The 19894-nt window shown below is 46.3% G+C and overlaps 2 protein-coding genes across 2 annotated transcripts in view; both read right to left on the bottom strand.

Annotated features, from left to right (window-relative positions):
• The window catches only part of ACSM3 (acyl-CoA synthetase medium chain family member 3), a 75602-nt gene extending 61911 nt beyond the window's left edge, over positions 1-13691 (bottom strand). The window contains exon 1 of the mRNA XM_077274945.1: positions 13615-13691. The gene's annotated coding sequence lies outside the window, so the exon portion shown is untranslated. The remainder of the gene's footprint in view (positions 1-13614) is intronic.
• On the bottom strand, positions 10873-12686 carry LOC143784915 (E3 ubiquitin-protein ligase TRIM39-like). Its single transcript, XM_077273545.1, has one exon. It carries the CDS (start codon positions 12595-12597, stop codon positions 11044-11046), a length of 1554 nt encoding a protein of 517 aa, XP_077129660.1. The 5' UTR covers positions 12598-12686; the 3' UTR covers positions 10873-11043.
• Positions 13692-19894: the final 6203 nt, after the last annotated feature.

The raw sequence follows: 19894 nt of genomic DNA, 5'->3' as shown, positions 1-19894 counted from the left end.
GCATAGGCTCAGGACTCCGCTCAGAGGACACTGCCATATGGTGCACAACTTTGCGCTTGCGCAGGCGCCGATCAATCTGAATGGCTAGAGACATAGATTCGCTCAAACCAGCAGGCGTGGGGAAGCCTACCATAACATCTTTAATGGTTTCAGAAAGACCCGTTCTGAAAATTGCTGCCAGAGCATCCTCATTCCATTTAGTGAGCACAGACCATTTTCTAAATTTCTGGCAGTATAATTCTGCCGCTTCCTGACCCTGACATAGGGCCAACAAGGTTTTTTCTGCATGATCCACAGAATTAGGTTCGTCATACAATAATCCGAGCGCTTGAAAAAATGTGTCTATATTAAGCAATGCCGGTTCCCCTGATTCAAGGGAGAATGCCCAGTCCTGAGGGTCACCACGCAGCAGAGAGATGACAATTTTAACCTGCTGAATGGGATCACCAGAGGAACGGGTGTTATGGACCTGGTGGTTAGGAGCACCTGGAATGACCAGATAGTCAAACTGCAAAATAGAGCGAGCTCTGGGAAGTGGGAGCTCTGCTGACCGCAACCCTAATCCTATTATCACACACACTAGAATTAGCCGTGGATCGTGCCTGACTCTGCCTAGACGACTCTTCACAGCCTGAGAGGTAACTACCCCTAAAGAGAAATAAAGCCTCACCTTGCCTCAGAGAAATACCCCAAAGGGAAAGAGCAGCCCCCCACATATATTGACTGTGAGTTAAGAGGAAGGCACAAACACAGGAATGAGACAGGTTTCAGCAAAGGAGGCCAGTCTTACTAAATAGGCAGAAGATAGATAAAGGGATCTTTGCGGTCAGCACAAAAACTACAAAAAGCCATGCAGAGTGAGCAAAAAAACCCCCGCACCGACTCACGGTGCGGTGGTGCCACTCTGCAACCCAGAGCTTCCAGCTAGCGAGAAAATATCATGATAGCAAGCTGGACAGAAACTTAGCAGGTACTCAGAAATATATTCAGCACACAAATGAACAACAAATAAGCTTAGCAGGGACTTAGCTTCCGCTGGAGTAGACAGGTCATGAGGAGATCCAAGTGAGATCTGAACCAGTACTGATACATTGACAGCTGGCATCAAGTAACGATCTGAGCAGAGTTAAATAGAGGAACCAGCCCAGTCCTAAACGATGCAGCTGAAGAAGCCACTTCAAGACCAGCAGCTCCACTTTCAGCCACCAGAGGGAACCCACGGACAGAACTCACAGAAATACCATTCCTGACCACAGGAGGGAGATCGAGAACAGAGTTCACAACAAACGGGGTTTCAAAGCAAAAAACAATTTGCAGTTATTTTTAAAGTTCAAAAACTTGGACCTGTCCCCAAAAAACAGGTCAGGCGTTGGAATTCTAGGCTCTAAAGCCGGAGTCTGGACAACATAATCTTGGATACTCTGTACCCTTGCAGCAAGTTGATCCACACGAGAAAACAAACCCTGAACATCCATGCAAGCGCCAAAATCCTGAACCACCCAGAGATTGAGGAAAAAAAAGCCAAAACAGACTGCAGAAAAAAAAATGGCTCAGAACTTTTTTCCAGCAGCTCCACTTTCAGCCACCAGAGGGAACCCACGGACAGAACTCACAGAAATACCATTCCTGACCACAGGAGGGAGTTCGAGAACAGAGTTCACAACAGTACCCCCCCTTGAGGAGGGGTCACCGAACCCTCACCAGAACCCCCTGGCCGATCAGGACGAGCCAAATGAAAGGCACAAACTAAATCGGCAGCATGGACATCGGAGGCAAGAACCCAGGAATTATCTTCCTGACCATAGCCCTTCCATTTGACCAGATACTGAAGTTTCCGTCTCGAGATACGAGAATCTAAAATCTTCTCCACCACATACTCCAATTCTCCCTCGACCAACACCGGAGCAGGAGGGTCAACGGACGGAACCATAGGCGCCACGTATCTCTGCAACAACGACCTATGGAACACATTATGGATGGCAAAAGAAGCTGGAAGGTCCAAACGAAATGACACAGGATTGAGGATTTCAGAAATCTTATGAGGCCCAATAAAATGAGGCTTAAACTTAGGAGAAGAAACCTTCATAGGAACATAACGAGACGACAACCAAACCAGATCCCCAACACGAAGTCGCGGACCAACACGGCGACGGCGGTTAGCGAAACGTTGAGCCTTCTCCTGTGACAATGTCAAATTGTCCACTACATGAGTCCAAATTTGCTGCAACCTGTCCACCACAGAATCCACACTAGGACAGTCCGAAGGCTCAAACTGCCCTGAAGAGAAACGAGGATGGAAACCAGAATTACAATAAAAAGGAGAAACCAAAGTAGCCGAACTGGCCCGATTATTAAGGGCGAACTCAGCCAATGGCAAGAAGGTCACCCAATCATCCTGATCAGCAGAAACAAAGCATCTCAGATAGGTCTTCAAAGTCTGATTGGTTCGTTCAGTTTGGCCATTTGTCTGAGGATGGAAAGCCGAAGAAAAAGACAAATCAATGCCCATCTTAGCACAAAAGGACCGCCAAAACCTCGAAACAAACTGGGAACCTCTGTCAGACACAATGTTCTCCGGAATGCCATGCAAACGAACCACATGCTGGAAAAACAACGGAACCAAATCAGAGGATGAAGGCAACTTAGGCAAGGGTACCAAATGGACCATCTTAGAGAAGCGATCACAAACCACCCAGATGACCGACATCCTTTGAGAGACAGGGAGATCTGAAATAAAATCCATGGAAACATGCATCCAGGGCCTCTTCGGGACCGGCAAGGGCAAAAGTAACCCACTGGCACGAGAACAGCAGGGCTTCGCCCGAGCACAAGTCCCACAGGACTGCACAAAAGAACGCACATCCCGTGACAAGGAAGGCCACCAAAAGGACCTAGCCACCAAATCTCTGGTACCAAAAATTCCAGGATGACCAGCCAACACCGAACAATGAACCACCGAAATAACCCTACTAGTCCATCTATCAGGGACAAACAGTCTCTCTGCAGGACAGCGGTCAGGTCTATCCGCCTGAAACTCCTGTAGAACCCGCCGCAAATCAGGGGAGATGGCAGACAAAATTACCCCCTCTTTGAGAATACCAGCCGGCTCAGAAACTGCCGGAGAATCAGGCACAAAACTCCTTGAAAGGGCATCAGCCTTCACATTCTTAGAACCCAGAAGGTATGAAACCACGAAATCAAAACGGGAGAAAAACAGTGACCATCGAGCCTGTCTAGGGTTTAACAGCTTGGCAGACTCGAGATAAGTCAGATTCTTGTGATCCGTCAAGACCACCACACGATGTTTGGCGCTCTCCAGCCAATGTCGCCACTCCTCGAATGCCCACTTCATGGCCAACAACTCCCGATTGCCAACATCATAATTACGCTCAGCAGGCGAAAACTTTCTAGAAAAGAAAGCACATGGCTTCATCACAGAGCCATCAGAACTTCTCTGAGACAAAACAGCCCCTGCTCCAATCTCAGAAGCATCAACCTCGACCTGAAAAGGGAGTGAAACATCTGGCTGACAACACAGGGGCCGAAGAAAAACGACGTTTCAGCTCCTGAAACGCCTCAACGGCCGCAGAGGACCAATTCACCACATCCGCACCTTTCTTGGTTAAATCAGTCAGTGGTTTGACAATACTAGAAAAATTAGCGATAAAGCGACGGTAAAAATTCGCAAAGCCCAGGAATTTCTGAAGGCTCTTTACAGATGTAGGCTGAGTCCAGTCATAAATGGCCTGGACTTTAACTGGATCCATCTCGATAGTAGAAGGGGAAAAAATGAAGCCCAAAAAGGAAACCTTCTGAACTCCGAAGAGACACTTAGACCCCTTCACAAACAAGGAATTAGCACGAAGGACTTGGAACACCATTCTGACCTGCTTCACATGAGACTCCCAATCATCCGAAAAGACCAAAATATCATCCAAATATACTATCATGAATCTATCCAGATACTTTCGGAAGATGTCATGCATAAAGGACTGGAATACAGATGGCGCATTAGAAAGCCCGAATGGCATCACCAGATACTCAAAATGGCCCTCGGGCGTATTAAACGCGGTTTTCCATTCATCGCCCCGCTTAATCCGCACAAGATTATACGCCCCTCGAAGATCTATCTTGGTAAACCAACTAGCCCCCTTAATCCGAGCAAACAAATCAGACAATAGAGGCAAAGGGTACTGAAATTTGACCGTGATTTTATTAAGAAGGCGGTAATCTATACAAGGTCTCAGAGAACCATCCCTCTTGGCCACAAAAAAGAACCCCGCTCCCAACGGTGATGGCGACGGGCGAATATGCCCTTTCTCCAAGGACTCCTTTATATAGCTCCGCATAGCAGCATGTTCTGGCACAGATAAATTGAAAAGTTGGCCTTTAGGAAACTTACTACCAGGAATCAAATTAATAGCACAATCACAATCCCTATGAGGAGGCAGGGCACTGGACTTGGGCTCATCGAATACATCCTGGTACTCCGACAAAAACTCAGGTACTTCAGAAGGAGTGGAAGAAGAAATTGACAGCGCTGGAACATCACCATGGGCCCCTTGACAACCCCAACTGGACACAGACATTGATTTCCAGACCAATACTGGATTATGGACCTGTAGCCATGGCAAACCCAACACGACCACATCATGCAAATTATGCAACACCAAAAAGTGAATATCTTCCCGATGTGCAGGCGCCATGCACATGGTCAACTGGGTCCAGTACGGAGGCTTATTCTTGGCCAAAGGCGTAGCATCAATTCCCCTTAATGGAATAGGATGCTGCAAGGGCTCCAAGAAAAAACCACAGCGCCTGGCATACTCCAAGTCCATCAAATTCAGGGCTGCGCCTGAATCCACAAACGCCATAACAGAGTAGGATGACAAAGAGCAAATCAAAGTAACGGACAAAAGAAATTTAGGCTGTATAGTACCAATGGTGACAGACCTAGCGGACCGCTTAGTGCGCTTAGGACAATCAGAGATAGCATGAGTGGAGTCACCACAGTAAAAACACAGCCCATTCTGACGTCTGTGTTCTTGCCGTTCAGCTCTGGTCAAAGTCCTATCACATTGCATAGGCTCAGGCCTCTGCTCAGAGGACACCGCCATATGGTGCACAACTTTCCGCTCCCGCAAACGCCGATCGATCTGAATAGCCAAGGACATTGATTCATTCAGACCAGCAGGCGTGGGGAACCCCACCATAACATCCTTAAGGCCCTCAGAAAGACCCTTTCTGAAAATTGCTGCCAGGGCACACTCATTCCATTGAGTGTTGTGAACTGTGTTTCTGGGCTCCCTCTTGTGGTCACTAATGGTATTGTATGAGTCATGTCTTTCTGCTAGCCTGGGCTTCAGCTGTTTCATTAAGCTGTGGGTGTTCCCTATTTAGTCCTCCTTTGGACTCAGTCTCTTGCCTGGCATCAATGTATTCAGTTCTATTTGGTCTCCTCCTGATTCCTTGCCATCTGACTCTTTCAAGAAAAGCTAAGTCCTGTTTGCAGTCTTTGGATCACTTGCATTTTCAGGGTTTTTTTGTCCAGCCTGCTCAATATGTGATTTTCTAGCTCGCTGGAAGCTCTAGGGTGCTGATATTCTCCCCTCACATCGTCAGTCGGTGTAGGGGTTCTTGAATATTCAGCGTGGATGTTTTTGCAGGGTTTTCTGCTGACCGCATAGTTCACTTTCTATTTTCCGCCTATCTAGATTAGTAGGCCTCACTTTGCTGAATCTAGTTCATCTCTACGTTTGTGTTTTCCTCTTGCCTCACCGTTATTATTTGTTGGGGGCTTTCTATATCTTTGGGGTTTAATTTCTCTGGAGGCAAGTGAGGTCTTATTTTCCCTCTAGGGGTAGTCAGTTCTCCGGCTGGCTCGAGACGTCTAGAATCAACGTAGGCACGTTCACCGGCTACTTTTAGTTGTGTGTTAGGATCAGGTATGCGGTTAGCCCAGTTTCCACCTCCCTAGGGCAGTTCCTATGTTTTTGCAGACTTGCCAGAGATCCTCTACCATTAGGATCATAACAATTGAGTAAGCACAGACCACTTTCTAAACTTCTGACAATACATTTCACCATCATCCTGACCCTGACATAGAGCCAGCAAGATTTTCTCTGCCTGATCCACAGAATTTGGTTCGTCATAGAGCAATCCAAGCGCCAGAAAAAACGCATCTACATTAAGCAATGCAGGATCTCCTGGCGCAAGGGAGAATGCCCAGTCTTGAGGGTCACCACGCAACAAGGAAATAATGATCTTTACTTGTTGACTAGGGTCACCAGAGGAGCGAGGTTTCAGAGCAAGAAACAGTTTACAATTATTCTTGAAATTCAGAAACTTAGATTTATTCCCAGAAAACAAATCAGGAATTGGAATTCTAGGCTCTAACATAGGATTCTGAACCACATAATCCTGAATGCTTTGTACCCTTGCAGTGAGATGATCCACACAAGAGGACAGACCTTGAATGTCCATATCTACACCTGAGTCCTGAACCACCCAGAGATTTAGGGGAAAAGAAAGGCAAAGCACACTACAGAGAAAAAAAAATTGTCTCAGAACTTCTCTTATCCCTCTATTGAGATGCATTAACACTGAGGCCAGCTGTACTGTTATGGACCTGGTGGTTAGGAGCACCTGGAATGACCAGATAGTCAAACTGCAAAATAGAGCGAGCTCTGGGAAGTGGGAGCTCTGCTGACCGCAACCCTAATCCTATTATCACACACACTAGAATTAGCCGTGGATCGTGCCTGACTCTGCCTAGACGACTCTTCACAGCCTGAGAGGTAACTACCCCTAAAGAGAAATAAAGCCTCACCTTGCCTCAGAGAAATACCCCAAAGGGAAAGAGCAGCCCCCCACATATATTGACTGTGAGTTAAGAGGAAGGCACAAACACAGGAATGAGACAGGTTTCAGCAAAGGAGGCCAGTCTTACTAAATAGGCAGAAGATAGATAAAGGGATCTTTGCGGTCAGCACAAAAACTACAAAAAGCCATGCAGAGTGAGCAAAAAAACCCCCGCACCGACTCACGGTGCGGTGGTGCCACTCTGCAACCCAGAGCTTCCAGCTAGCGAGAAAATATCATGATAGCAAGCTGGACAGAAACTTAGCAGGTACTCAGAAATATATTCAGCACACAAATGAACAACAAATAAGCTTAGCAGGGACTTAGCTTCCGCTGGAGTAGACAGGTCATGAGGAGATCCAAGTGAGATCTGAACCAGTACTGATACATTGACAGCTGGCATCAAGTAACGATCTGAGCAGAGTTAAATAGAGGAACCAGCCCAGTCCTAAACGATGCAGCTGAAGAAGCCACTTCAAGACCAGCAGCTCCACTTTCAGCCACCAGAGGGAACCCACGGACAGAACTCACAGAAATACCATTCCTGACCACAGGAGGGAGATCGAGAACAGAGTTCACAACAAACGGGGTTTCAAAGCAAAAAACAATTTGCAGTTATTTTTAAAGTTCAAAAACTTGGACCTGTCCCCAAAAAACAGGTCAGGCGTTGGAATTCTAGGCTCTAAAGCCGGAGTCTGGACAACATAATCTTGGATACTCTGTACCCTTGCAGCAAGTTGATCCACACGAGAAAACAAACCCTGAACATCCATGCAAGCGCCAAAATCCTGAACCACCCAGAGATTGAGGAAAAAAAAGCCAAAACAGACTGCAGAAAAAAAAATGGCTCAGAACTTTTTTTTCCTTCTTTTGAGATGCATTTAATTCATTTCTGGCCAGTTGTACTGTTATGATCTGGTGGTTTAGGAGCAACATGGAACGAGCTCTGGAGGAGGTGGTACCTGTACTGACCGCAGTTTCTGAGCTTAACACAACACTAGAAGTAGCCGTGGGATGTTCCTGTCACTCCCTAGACACCTCATCACAGCCGGAGGACTAACTACCCCTAAAGATAGCTTTCCTGTTTCTATCTTGCCTCAGAGAAAATTCCCAAAGGATAGACAGCCCCCCACAAATACTGACTGTGAGTGGAGAGGGAAATGACATACACAGAATGAAACCAGGATGTAGCAAAGGAGGCCAGTCTAGCTAGATAGATAGAACAGGACAGAATACTGTGCGGTCAGTATTAAAAACTAGAAAAATCCACCACAGAGTTTACAAAAATCTCCACACCTGACTAAAGGTGTGGAGGGTAAATCTGCTTCCCAGAGCTTCTAGCTTGACTGAATAAATCCATACTGGCAAGCTGGACAAGAAAAAACATAGAAAGTGCAGAACGATTAAGCCCACAAAAGTGAACTGCAAAAGAACAAGCAAGGACTTATCTTTGCTGAACTGGTCAGAATATCAGGGAAATACAAGCAGAGATGTGAATCCAAGCAGGAACCATTGACAACTGGCACAGGCTGAAGGATAGAACCAGGTTAAATAGCCGAGCCAGAAAGACAATCAGTGGAAGCAGCTGCTGACTGCTAAATCCAAGAAGCAGCCGTACCACTTAAAACCACCGGAGGGAGCCCAAGAGCAGAATTCACAAAAGTGCCACTTACAACCACCGGAGGGAGCCCAAGAGCGGAATTCACAACAGCTGACACTGGCCAGCGATGGATGCAAGCTAGCTCTGCATGTCCCATGGTCTTCATTTCAATAGTGATTGCTGTGTGTGCGCATGCTTGTCAGAAAACTCAAACAACTGGCAAAAAGAAAAAACAGGGCTGGTGGCCCAAGATCAAATGACTTTGGCAGAGGTTCCCCTCCCTGCACCTCAGGTACCTTAGCTGTAAGACTAAAACGTGGCACACTGTATTGTTGCTTGGCGGTGCTCCAGAGTCGCCATCTGTTGCATTCACATGTGTGATTTCACTGGAATTTCAGAGGCTGTATACAGAGGGTGATAAAACATACTGCATAAGGTCTATATATACAAAATAGTTCCAACCAATTTTAATTGCAATCCTTGTAAAATACTAAAATTACTTGCAGGTAATCATTTTTTTGGGACCCATGACAGCACACCTGAGAGAGTGGTCCACCCACCAAGGACAAGAAACCTACTGAAATAGAAGGGCAGCACCTATCCCCTGCATCAGTTGGGTTACAGAGCATGAGAGGACGTCCATTAATTATATATGCAACCAACACCGTTCTTCATTTCACGCATCCGTATGCAGCATGATGCAATTTTTTTCCTTGCGTTGAATAGGTGATAAAAAATAGATCCGCACTGACGCATTGAATAACATTGGTGCAAGTGCAATGCAATTTTTTTTATATCACATTGCACTCAACGTATTTAGAAGTGTGACCAAACACAAATACTGATGTAAAATACTGATCAAATACTTAACATGGCCTAGAATAGACAAACTGTTCACATCACCTGGGTTCTCTAAAGCTGCTGCGGAGATCCATAAATTTAAAGGGCGTTTTCCCATAGTTAGAACAGGGGTCCTCAAACTGCGGCCCATGGGCCGCATGTGGCCTGCCAAGGATATTTATTTGGGCCCGGCTGACATTTAACTTCACTACAGTTCAATGCTGGCGGGTCCTGTAATCGCGGGCAGAACGTTGAGAAAAGGCGATGCGCAGCCCTCCGTATGCAGCACAGACCACGTGATTGTCTTACTGCCGCCTGCGCGGCCTGATGATGTCACATCACCTGTGCCAGAAGATGGAGTCGAGCAGGCGCCTCTTCAGAGCAGCGGGGTACATAGGTGAGTACTGTTTTGTTTTTTTTTATTTTAACGCTGGGTCGGGACTGTGCTGCCTATTGGGGACTATGCTGCCTATTTGGGACATTTACCTGCCTATTGGGGACCTGTGCTGCCTATTGGGGACTCTCACACCACAACAATCTGAGCCTGATGTAAAAGCAGAGTTCCTCCAATACGGGCACTGGTGAGGCTGAAAGGATAATGACTGGCAAGGCTGCATTGATGGGCAGTGCAGTCTGTATGTCTCTGTGTGGGAAACTTTATTGCTGGTATATTGTTTTTGTAGCTCTTTATAAATATTGGTATTTTACTAATAGCATTTTAGAAGCCCTAGGAAAACATGATATCAAGAAAGAGAACAATTGCTTCACTTGTTACAACTAGCAGTGACAAATATGGAACCAGACATTAACCATCTCATTAGCCAAAAGCAGGCCCACAGTTCCCATTGAAATACCGATGTGAGTTTGTTGATTTAACTTTACTTGTTTTCCACTTTAAATATTGTATTTGTTCCGGTTTTGTTCTTTACTTCAAAATAAGATATGTGCAGTGTGCATAGGAATTTGTTCATAGTTTTTTTTTTTAACTATATTCCGGCCCCCCAATGGTCTGAGGGACCGTGAACTGGCCCCGTTTAAAAAGTTTGCGGACTTCTGAGTTAGAATATGACATTGCTTTCTGATTGGTGGGGCTCTTGTACACCCTGAGAATGAAGGGGGCCACAGTGCTGAGTCCCTTCCCTGTTTACCTTGCACGGTGATGCTCCTGACCACCTGATGAGCACCCCCATCCATTGTGCTGACTGGCTGTACTGCAGCTCCTGGCTTCATGGGAGTCCAGAGGCTATGATAAACTAATTCCAAAGACATACTGATAGGGAATTTAGATTGTGAGCCCCATCGGGGACAGCGATCATAATGTGTGCAAACTGTAAAGCGCTGCGGAATAGGTTAGCTCTCTCTCTATATATATATATATAAAGATTATTATTAATGCTGCGGCCCCTCCATTGTCAGGATTGGTGGGAGTCCCCAGAAGGTGATAACATATCCCAGTTATGTTCCAGCACTCTTTCAGATAATTGTTAATCATTAAATGGTTAATTCTATCAATAAAGACAATTCACCCAATTATATTTCCATTTCGTTTCAATCATTTATTCAGTATCTGATCACAAGAAGGCAAAAACAAAAAACACTACAACAGTAAAAATCCCGCCATGAAAACCCCCACATACATTATACAGTATTATTAGAAGACATTGCAGATAACACACTATATACAGATGCAGCATTGTAACAAGAAATAAGGTAATTTTGATGCGACATCGATGGCACCGACCTCAGCTTGTTATTTTAACAGAGGCGCCATCTTCCAAGTACAAGAAAACATGTAGGGGTTCAGTGAAGGAAGCAGTGAAGGTGTATAAGTGTGTGACGGGGTCACTTAGCTCATAGAAGGACAGACGCCCGGCCTCATAGTCTAAGAAGACTCCCAGTTTTGGACTTTGTGGCTTTACACCGAGGCTTAATATCAATGAGTTGTAACTTACATCATATGATTCCTCAGACATAAACAAAAACCAAGATTTAGCATGAAGTCTAACATAAGAGTTACATCCTTCCCTTTCTACACTGGGATAACACATTCCGACTTCGCATTCTCCTATCTGGTTCCACTCTACCTCCCAGTAATGTCTTCCTGAGGAGAGGCCACATCTGCTTAAAACATGGGAGTAATCCATAAATCTTACTGACGATTCTGGTCTGTCCTGTTCTTCTGAATCTGTTGCCGTTTTCAGATCTTCTGATATCTTTATACAGTTATAAGCAGTGTCCACATCCAGCAACACGTCTGGAACTTGGATCCCAAGCTCTGAGGTTACATAGGTGACAATATCCCTCATGGATCGGTGTAAGGTCAATGAGATCAGACCCTCATCCAGATCCTCCCCACAGTCCACATTCCCATCATCTCCCCAAGTGTCCTCATCATCTTCATACCCTGTAATATCACTTTCTTGTAATAGTCGTATTGGGTCAGTGACACGACACATCTCCTCCATATAATACATTTTCTTGGACATCTCTTGCTCCTGAACTTCCAACGTCTGGATCAGCTGAGATATCTTGGACACAGCCTTCTTCTCCTGCCTGAAGACCTCGCTCAGTGCTTTAGCTTCTGCAGTATCCAGTTGTTTCCTAATGTCCATAAATAACTTGCTGATGTTCGCCTTCTTAACAGAGGCTTTCCGACGGATAGCCCACATATAATCCTGCAGATTTAGGACTCTGGTCAGAATTTTAGCTCTTTGTGGGTACAGATAATTAATATATTTCACCAGTTTCTCCTTTCTCTTCTCAGAAGCCTCATCTAGAAGTTCCATCTTGTGACCCCAATGTTCACCAACCAAACAGCAAGACACACACAGACAAGCCTCGTCCTCCAGGCAGTAATACTCCAGGAGCTTCTTGTGGAGAGAACATTTCTTGTTGCCAATTGAGAGAGTGGGTTCTAATAATATGTGATCCATCGTCTTATTGTGGACAGTCAGGTGTTTGCCACACAGAGAGTTCTCACACTGCAGACATGTTCTTACAGCCGGGGTGGGGGCATCGCAGTAAGCACAAAAAATTTGGGGGGGTTCCTCAGGCTGAGAAGATATGAAATGCTCCACTATGTTCGACAGCTTCCTGTTCTTCTCCAGGGTCGGACGCTCCGGATATTCTGCTCTGCACTCCGGACAGGAATATGCTCCAGTTACCTCCTGTACATCCAGGACTCTCACAACACAGAAGTAGCAGAAGTTGTGTCCGCAGCTCAGGTATACGGGATGTGTAAAGAGGCTCAGGCAAATGGGGCAGTTCAGCTCATCCCTCAGCTCAGCAGACGCCATTGTAGTGTGAAAGAGCCACAAAGCGGAAGCTAAAAAGATTCTTGATTTGAGAAGGCCGGAGAGTTAAGTCCTAAAGCTCTGCAGTGCCCAGGCTAGACTACTCCTCACCTAAAGCTCTGCAGTGCCCAGACTAGAGTACTCCTCACCTAAAGCTCTGCAGTGCCCAGGCTAGACTACTCTTCACCTAAGCTTCTGTAGGGCCCAGACTAGAGTACTCCTCACCTAAGGTTCTGTAGGACCAGGACTAGACTACTCCTCACCTAAAGCTCTGCAGTGCCCAGGATAGACTACTCCTCACCTAAGGTTCTGTAGGGCCCAGACTACTTCTCACCTAAGGTTCTGTAGGACCAGGACTAGACTACTCCTCACCTAAGGTTCTGCAGGGCCCAGGCTAGACTACTCCTCACCTAAGGTTCTATAGGACCAGGACTAGACTACTCCTCACCTAAGGTTCTGTAGGACCAGGACTAGACTACTCCTCACCTAAGGTTCTGCAGGGCCCAGGCTAGACTACTCCTCACCTAAAGGTCTGCAGTGCCCAGGACTAGACTACTTCTCACCTAAAGCTCTGTAGGGCCCAGACTACTCCTCTCCTAAGGTTCTGTAGGACCCAGACTACTTCTCACCTAAAGTTCTGTAGGACCCAGACTACTTCTCACCAAAGGTTCTGTATGGACCAGGACCCAGACTACTTCTCACCTAAGGTTCTGTAGGACCCAGACTACTACTCACCTAAGGTTCTGTAGGACCCAGACTACTCCTCACCTAAAGCTCTGCAGGGCCCATACTATACAATTTCTCACCTAAGGTTCTGTAGGACCCAGACTACTTCTCACCTAAGGTTCTGTAGGACCCAGACTACTTCTCACCTAAAGCTCTGTAGGGCCCATACTATACAACTTCTCACCTAAGGTTCTGTAGGACCCAGACTACTTCTCACCTAAGGTTCTGTAGGGCCCAGACTATACAACTTCTCACCTAAGGTTCCGTAGGGCTCAGAACTACGCTACTTCTCACCTTAAGCTCTGCAGTGCCCAGACTAGACAACTTCTCACAGCACTCGTGGTCTCAAGCCTCCAGCAAACACGTGCATTGCGCTTCCGGTTAGGAACTTCCGCATTGAGCTTGTAAAACCCCACCTCTTCCGCTGACGTCATCTCTGAGCTCTCGCTGCCGCAGAGGTTATTTGTGCGCAGGCGCGCAGCCAAGGATGACCGTCGAGGTCCAGATAGAAGGGGAAAAAACGAGGGAAAGCGCAGGGTTGTGGCTAAATCCAAGTCGGCTAAAGGACCTGGTCCCTCTGCCGACTGGGAAATAGCCTGCTCTCTGTGAGAAAGCTAAATCCAAGTCGGCTAAAGGACCAGGTCCTTCTGTGCACTGGGATTTAGCTTTCTCACACAGAGTGGGCTATTTCCCAGTCGGCAGAGGGACCAGGTCCTTTAGCCGACTTGGATTTAGCCTGCTCTATATAAGAATGCTAAATCCCAGTAGATAGAAGGACCCTCATTGTATATAGATATATATGAATCTTGTCTTGTGATTTTTTGCAGTAATATTGAGCTGCAGCCTGGATATGACATCTGATTACACTTTTATTTATATGTGACAATTATACGCAAGAATTTTCCCCGTAATCCCAGTGTGTACAATATTCTGCAGCAATCTCATCCGCGTCCCGTTTTATTTACTGGTGATCATTTTTGTAGATCACACAACCACAGATTTTTTCCATGCATGCACCTAGGAGTGTTTTAACCCTCGGGCGATTTTCCGTTTTTTTTTCTTCCCATAACTTATTTATTTTTCCATCCACATCGCCGTTGTGAATTTTTTTTATTTTGGCGGGACGTTCTTATTGATACCATTTTGGCGCGGATACCATGTTTTGATCACCTCTTATTTCATTTTATTACAATGTTGTGGTGACCAAAAAAAAGTAATTATGGCATTTCTAGTTTTTTTCTCGTTATGCCGTTTGCTGATCAGATTATTTTACATTTTGATTGGTCAGACCTTTCTGATCACGTCAATTCCAAATTTATTTTTTTTTAAATGGAGCAAACGCGATATTTCTTTTTCTGATATTTTTATGATATATGATGTAACTGCATCATGCGTTGTGAAGGGGTTAATACTATAATTATTGGCCAAATGGACCAGGTCCTTCGGCCGACTTGGATTTAGCCTGCTCTCTGTGAGAAAGCTAAATCCAAGTGGGATAAAGGACCAGGTCCCTCTGAGTGTTTTAATACTAGACCTAGCAGGCTGAAGGACCAGGTCCTTCTGCCAACTTGGATTTAGCCTGCTCTCTGTGAGAAAGCTAAATCCCAGTCGGCTAAAGGACCAGGTCCCTTGGAGTGTTTAAATACTAGACCTAGCAGGATAAAGGACCAGGTCCTTCTGCCAACTTGGATTTAGCCTGCTCACTGTGAGAAAGCTAAATCCAAGTGGGATAAAGGACCAGGTCCCTTGGAGTGGTTTAATACCAGACTTAGTAAGCTAAAACACCAGGTCCTTCTGCCCACTTAGCTTTAGCTTGCTGTATATAACAAAGTCTAGTGGGCAGCGCAGTCCACCAGTGATTCCCCAATCTGATGCACTGTAATGATTCCACTAGTTCACTGTCGGACTTCCGTACCGTAGTGCCCCTGTGTCACGCTGGGGGCAGTCCGGCAATCCAACCTACTACAATGTTTCCGCCAGGTTATGCGTATTGCCGGTCACTGTGCTCCTTGAGTTCACCTCAAGTGACAGTTGACAGCTCAGAGGGTCTGTGATAACCACAAACTGCAATCTCCAGTGACCTCAGAGGTGGCGGCTTCCATGCCCCCCTTAGTGTGTGTACGCCGGATATGGGGAGGGGTCACGTTTTATGATGTCACTGTGGCTTCTGTATGTATTGGAGCAGGGGATCGTCTTGGGACCTTGATGATGATGATAAATGGGTGAAAGAGGGTGTCTGTTTTTATATTTTAATTACCGTACATGTTTTTAATGTGTTTCTTTATTTTTACTTACAGTGTTAGTAAACGGGGTGTTTCATAGACACCTCTCTATTACTAACCCTGGGCTTGATGTCAGCTGTGATTTTTGACAAATCACAGTTGTAATTATACTTACAGCCCTGGCAAAAATTAAGAGACCACTGCAAAATGTCCAGTTTGTCTGATTTTTCTCTTTCTAGGTATATTTTTGAGTAAAATGTAAATTGTTCTTTTATTCTATAAACGTCTGACATGTCTCAGAATTTTCAAGAAATAAATTTAGTATTTTTTTCTAACAAAGAAAAATGGTCAAAATTAAAAAAAAACAGTGCTTTCAGACCTCAAATAATGCAAAGAAAACAAGTTCATAATCATTTAGAAACAACAGTACTAATGTTTTACCTCAGGAAGAGTTCAGAAATAGTGATGAGTGAACGTGCTTGCCACTACTCGTTACTCGCCCAGGTATCAGTGTACTCGGCGAGCAGCGAGCATTTCCGGTATTATTCGGCGGTAACTGCAGTCTCCACCCAGAAGTTTTAGCGGACTTTAGAGACCCAATCATGGTGCAGAGATTGTCTGCCAGGCCATGAAACGCGGCAGCCATCTTTGTTGTGTCGTGCAGTGATTGGCTGGGCCGTACAGCATCATCCCAAGTATAAGAGACCTGGTGCCGCCCTGCTCGCCGCATTCTGTTCCTGTTTCAGCGAGAATAGGGAGAGCTGCTGCCGAGATAGGGTCAGAATCGTGGTTTTAGAGTGTAGGTCTGCAACTCTTACATCCACAACTCCTCAGAAACCAAAAGTCCTTTTTAGGGCTAATTTGTGGGTCCCGATATTGCAGCACTAGGTAGGCAGGGCATAGCATATCCACATCAGTGCAAGGCCTGCAGGCACTGTATGTGCGTCCATTGCTCCCACTGCATCCCTCCCAAAGCTCCATAACTGCCTGCAGCTGCAGCTTATTTACTGTCTATATATTTATTTTTCCTTCATTTTTTTCAAAAATCCCCCCCCCCCCCAAAAAAAAAAAATACAGTCTGTTCTGTCATACTGAGGCCTGTTGAAAAGTTATAGTTTGTCAGGCATACGTAGCATAGTTGTCTGTGCGACCCTTGTGCTCCCTTTTTTTTGGTGTTTTAAATTCACTGAAAAAGGCCTCATATATCTGCGTGCTCCATGTTTGGTCATTGGAGGCCGGTGTACTTATTTTTTGACTGTGTGATAGTCAAATTCTATACAGCACTATTTCGTATCAAAAAAATTCAAAGGCTACAGATTTGCCAGTGTGGTGTTTCCGTTACAGCCGTCATATATCTCTGTGCTCCAAGTTTGGGCATTGGAGGCCGGTGTACTTATTTTTTGGCTGTGTGATACTCAAATTCAATACAGCACTATTTTGCATAAATTAACTTAAAAAAAACATGAATACAGTCTGTTAGGTCAGGCTGAGGCCTGCCTGGTGTTTGGGTTTGAAAAATCATAGATTTGCAGGCATACTGATCACATATTATTTCGCTACTAATAAAGACATTTGTGTTGAGCATTTGAAATAGTGCAGTAGTCCATTTAAAATGGTTAAGGCAAGAGGCAAAGGACGGGGAAGTGGACGTGATGGTGCATCCATAGGATGAGGCCGTGGGCAAGGTGAAAGTGGGCAACAACAAAGACCCACATCTTCTCGCTCGACATTCCTGTCCCAGTTTCTAGGGTACCGCAGCACACAACTATTGAAGCCAGAGCAGTGTGTAACGGTTGTTGGTTGGATAGCGGATAATGCTTCCAGTCACTTAGCCATCACCACCACCACCTTGTCTTTCACACGGTCAAGTCTGAGTAGCCGTGAGTGAGGCCAGGATATTACTCACCCTGATCCTCCTTCCTCCCACCATGCCGAGTACCCTGAGACAACTGATCCCACACTTGGACACTCTGAAGAGCTGTTCAGTTTTCCATTTCAAGATTCAGAAATCTCTGCAGGTCAACTTGAAGTGGGGAAAGATGAGATCGCATGTAGAGCTGCCCAAAGCTTTGACCAGCCCCAGTCACACGAAGGCAATGGTGGGAAAGTGTCACAAGAGGTGGACCATGATGAGACCTAATTTCTAGAAAGTCAGGAGGAGGAGCAAGGTGCACATGTGGAAGACGAGGTGGTGGATGTCATAGTAAATGACCCAAGCTGGCAGGAGGACATGCGTAGCGAGGACAGCAGCACAAATGGGGAAGGAGGCATATCCCCCAACAGGCAGGAAGAAGCATTGTGGTGGCCACAGACAGAAGGCGTGCATCCGTTCCCTGTAACACCAACATGAGTGAAGTTGCCATTCCACCTGTGAGATCTTCCCGAGTCTGGCTATTTTTTAAAGACTCTGCCGATAACCCTAAACAGGCCATTTGCAGCACCTGCCATGCCTGCTTCAGCAGGGGTAGCAAAACAACCAGCCTGACCACCAGCATGATCAGGCACATGCAAGCAAAGCACCTGACTTTGTGGGCCGAACCCCAGGCTCGAGGACCACTGCATGCTGGTCACACCACTGCTTCTTCCACTGTTTTGCATAGAAGCCAATCCCTAGTACACCGTGCATGTGAAGATGCCTCTAGCCCTGCACCTCTTGTGGCCCACAGTCAAGCAGCACCATCAGCAAGCCCGTCCACGTCCTTGACCCAGCACAGCATTCAGTTGTCTATAACCCAGTCTTTGGAACACAAGCAGAAATACCCAGCCAACACCCCACAGGCCACAGTCCTCAATTCTATTATTTCTCTTCTGCTTGTGCTAGAAATGCTGCCTTTTAGGCTTGTTGAGACGGAAGCATTCCACAACCTGATGGGGCGGTCATCCCAAGGTACTCGGTCCCCAGTCGCCACTATTTCTCTCGGTGTGCCGTACCGGCATTACACCAGCATGTGTCCCACAACATTACCCGTGCCCTCAACAATGCTGTTACCGGGAAAGTCCACCTAACCACGGACACGTGGACAAGTGCTTGTGGGCAGGGACGGTACATCTCAATGACGGCACACTGGGTTAACATAGTGGAAGCCGGGACCCAGTTGGACCTTGAGATGGAACACATCCTCCCCACGCTGAGGATTGCTGGCCCTATGTCAATCAGGGTTGCCCCCACAGTCTACAGCTCCTGCACCTCCTCCTCCTATTCATCCTCCATCTCTGAAATCAACACATCAGTCAGAAGCTGGAAGCACTGCAGCACTGCCTCAGCCAAGCGGCAACAGGCTGTGCTGAAGATAATCTGCATAGGTGACAAACCGCACAATGCAGAAGAGTTGTGGACAGCGCTGAAAGAGCAGTCAGATGTTTGGATGACACCGCTGAACCTACAGCCAGGCATGGTCATGTGTGACAATGGCCGAAACCTGGTGGCGGCTCTGAGGCAAGGTGAGCTCACACACGTACCTTGCTTGGCCCATGTGCTTAATCTCTTGGTTCAACGTTTTCTGAAAAGCTACCCGGAGCTGCCGGATCTGCTAGTGAAAGTACGCTGTCTGTCTGACCATTTTAGAAAGTCAGCTACAGCTTCAGCCACCCTTGCCGTGCTTCAGCAGCGTTTTCAGATTCCAGCTCACTGACTATTGTGTGATGTCCCCCATCCCCACGCGCTGGAACTCTACGCTGCATATCTTGGAAAGGAGCAGAAGAGGGCCGTTGTTGACTACCAACATTAACAAGGCCGTCGAATTTCAGGTCAGACTCCACACATAAGACCTCAGGAGTGGACATGGATGTCAGACATATATAACATCCTCCAAAACTTTGAGGACTGCACTAAGATGGTGAGTGGCGATGATGCCATAATTAGCATCACTATCCCGCTTCTCAACATTCTGAAAAACTCTCTGCTCACAATCAAAGAGGATGCATTGCAGGCGGAGCACGAGGACATGGAGCAAGGAAACATACAGGGGGATTACACTCAGCCCAGCCTCATGTCTTCTCAATGTGGATTGGTAGGCAATCAGGAGGAGGAGGAAGAACAGGAGCTACTTTCATGTGCTATAGATGGTACTACAAACACATCTGTATTAGCTTCTGTTCAGTGGGGATGACCTGAGGACAGGGAGGAGGAGGAGGAGGACAGCATCGTCAGTCGTCCTGTTGATGAGGACACGGAAGTCTTGCCTGATAGCAGTCTGGCAGGCATGGCTGACTTTAAGTTGCACTGCATTTCACGTGACCCTCGGATTATCAAAATTTTGGGTGACACTCATTACTGGTTGGTGACACTTCTAGACCCACGCTACAAGGAGAACTTTCAATCTCTTCTGCCTGAGGCAGAGAGGTGTACTAAA

The sequence above is a fragment of the Ranitomeya variabilis genome, chromosome 7 (assembly GCF_051348905.1).
Source record: "Ranitomeya variabilis isolate aRanVar5 chromosome 7, aRanVar5.hap1, whole genome shotgun sequence".
NCBI classification, from domain to species: Eukaryota; Metazoa; Chordata; class Amphibia; order Anura; family Dendrobatidae; genus Ranitomeya; species Ranitomeya variabilis.
This window is presented reverse-complemented; position numbering and strand designations above follow the sequence as displayed.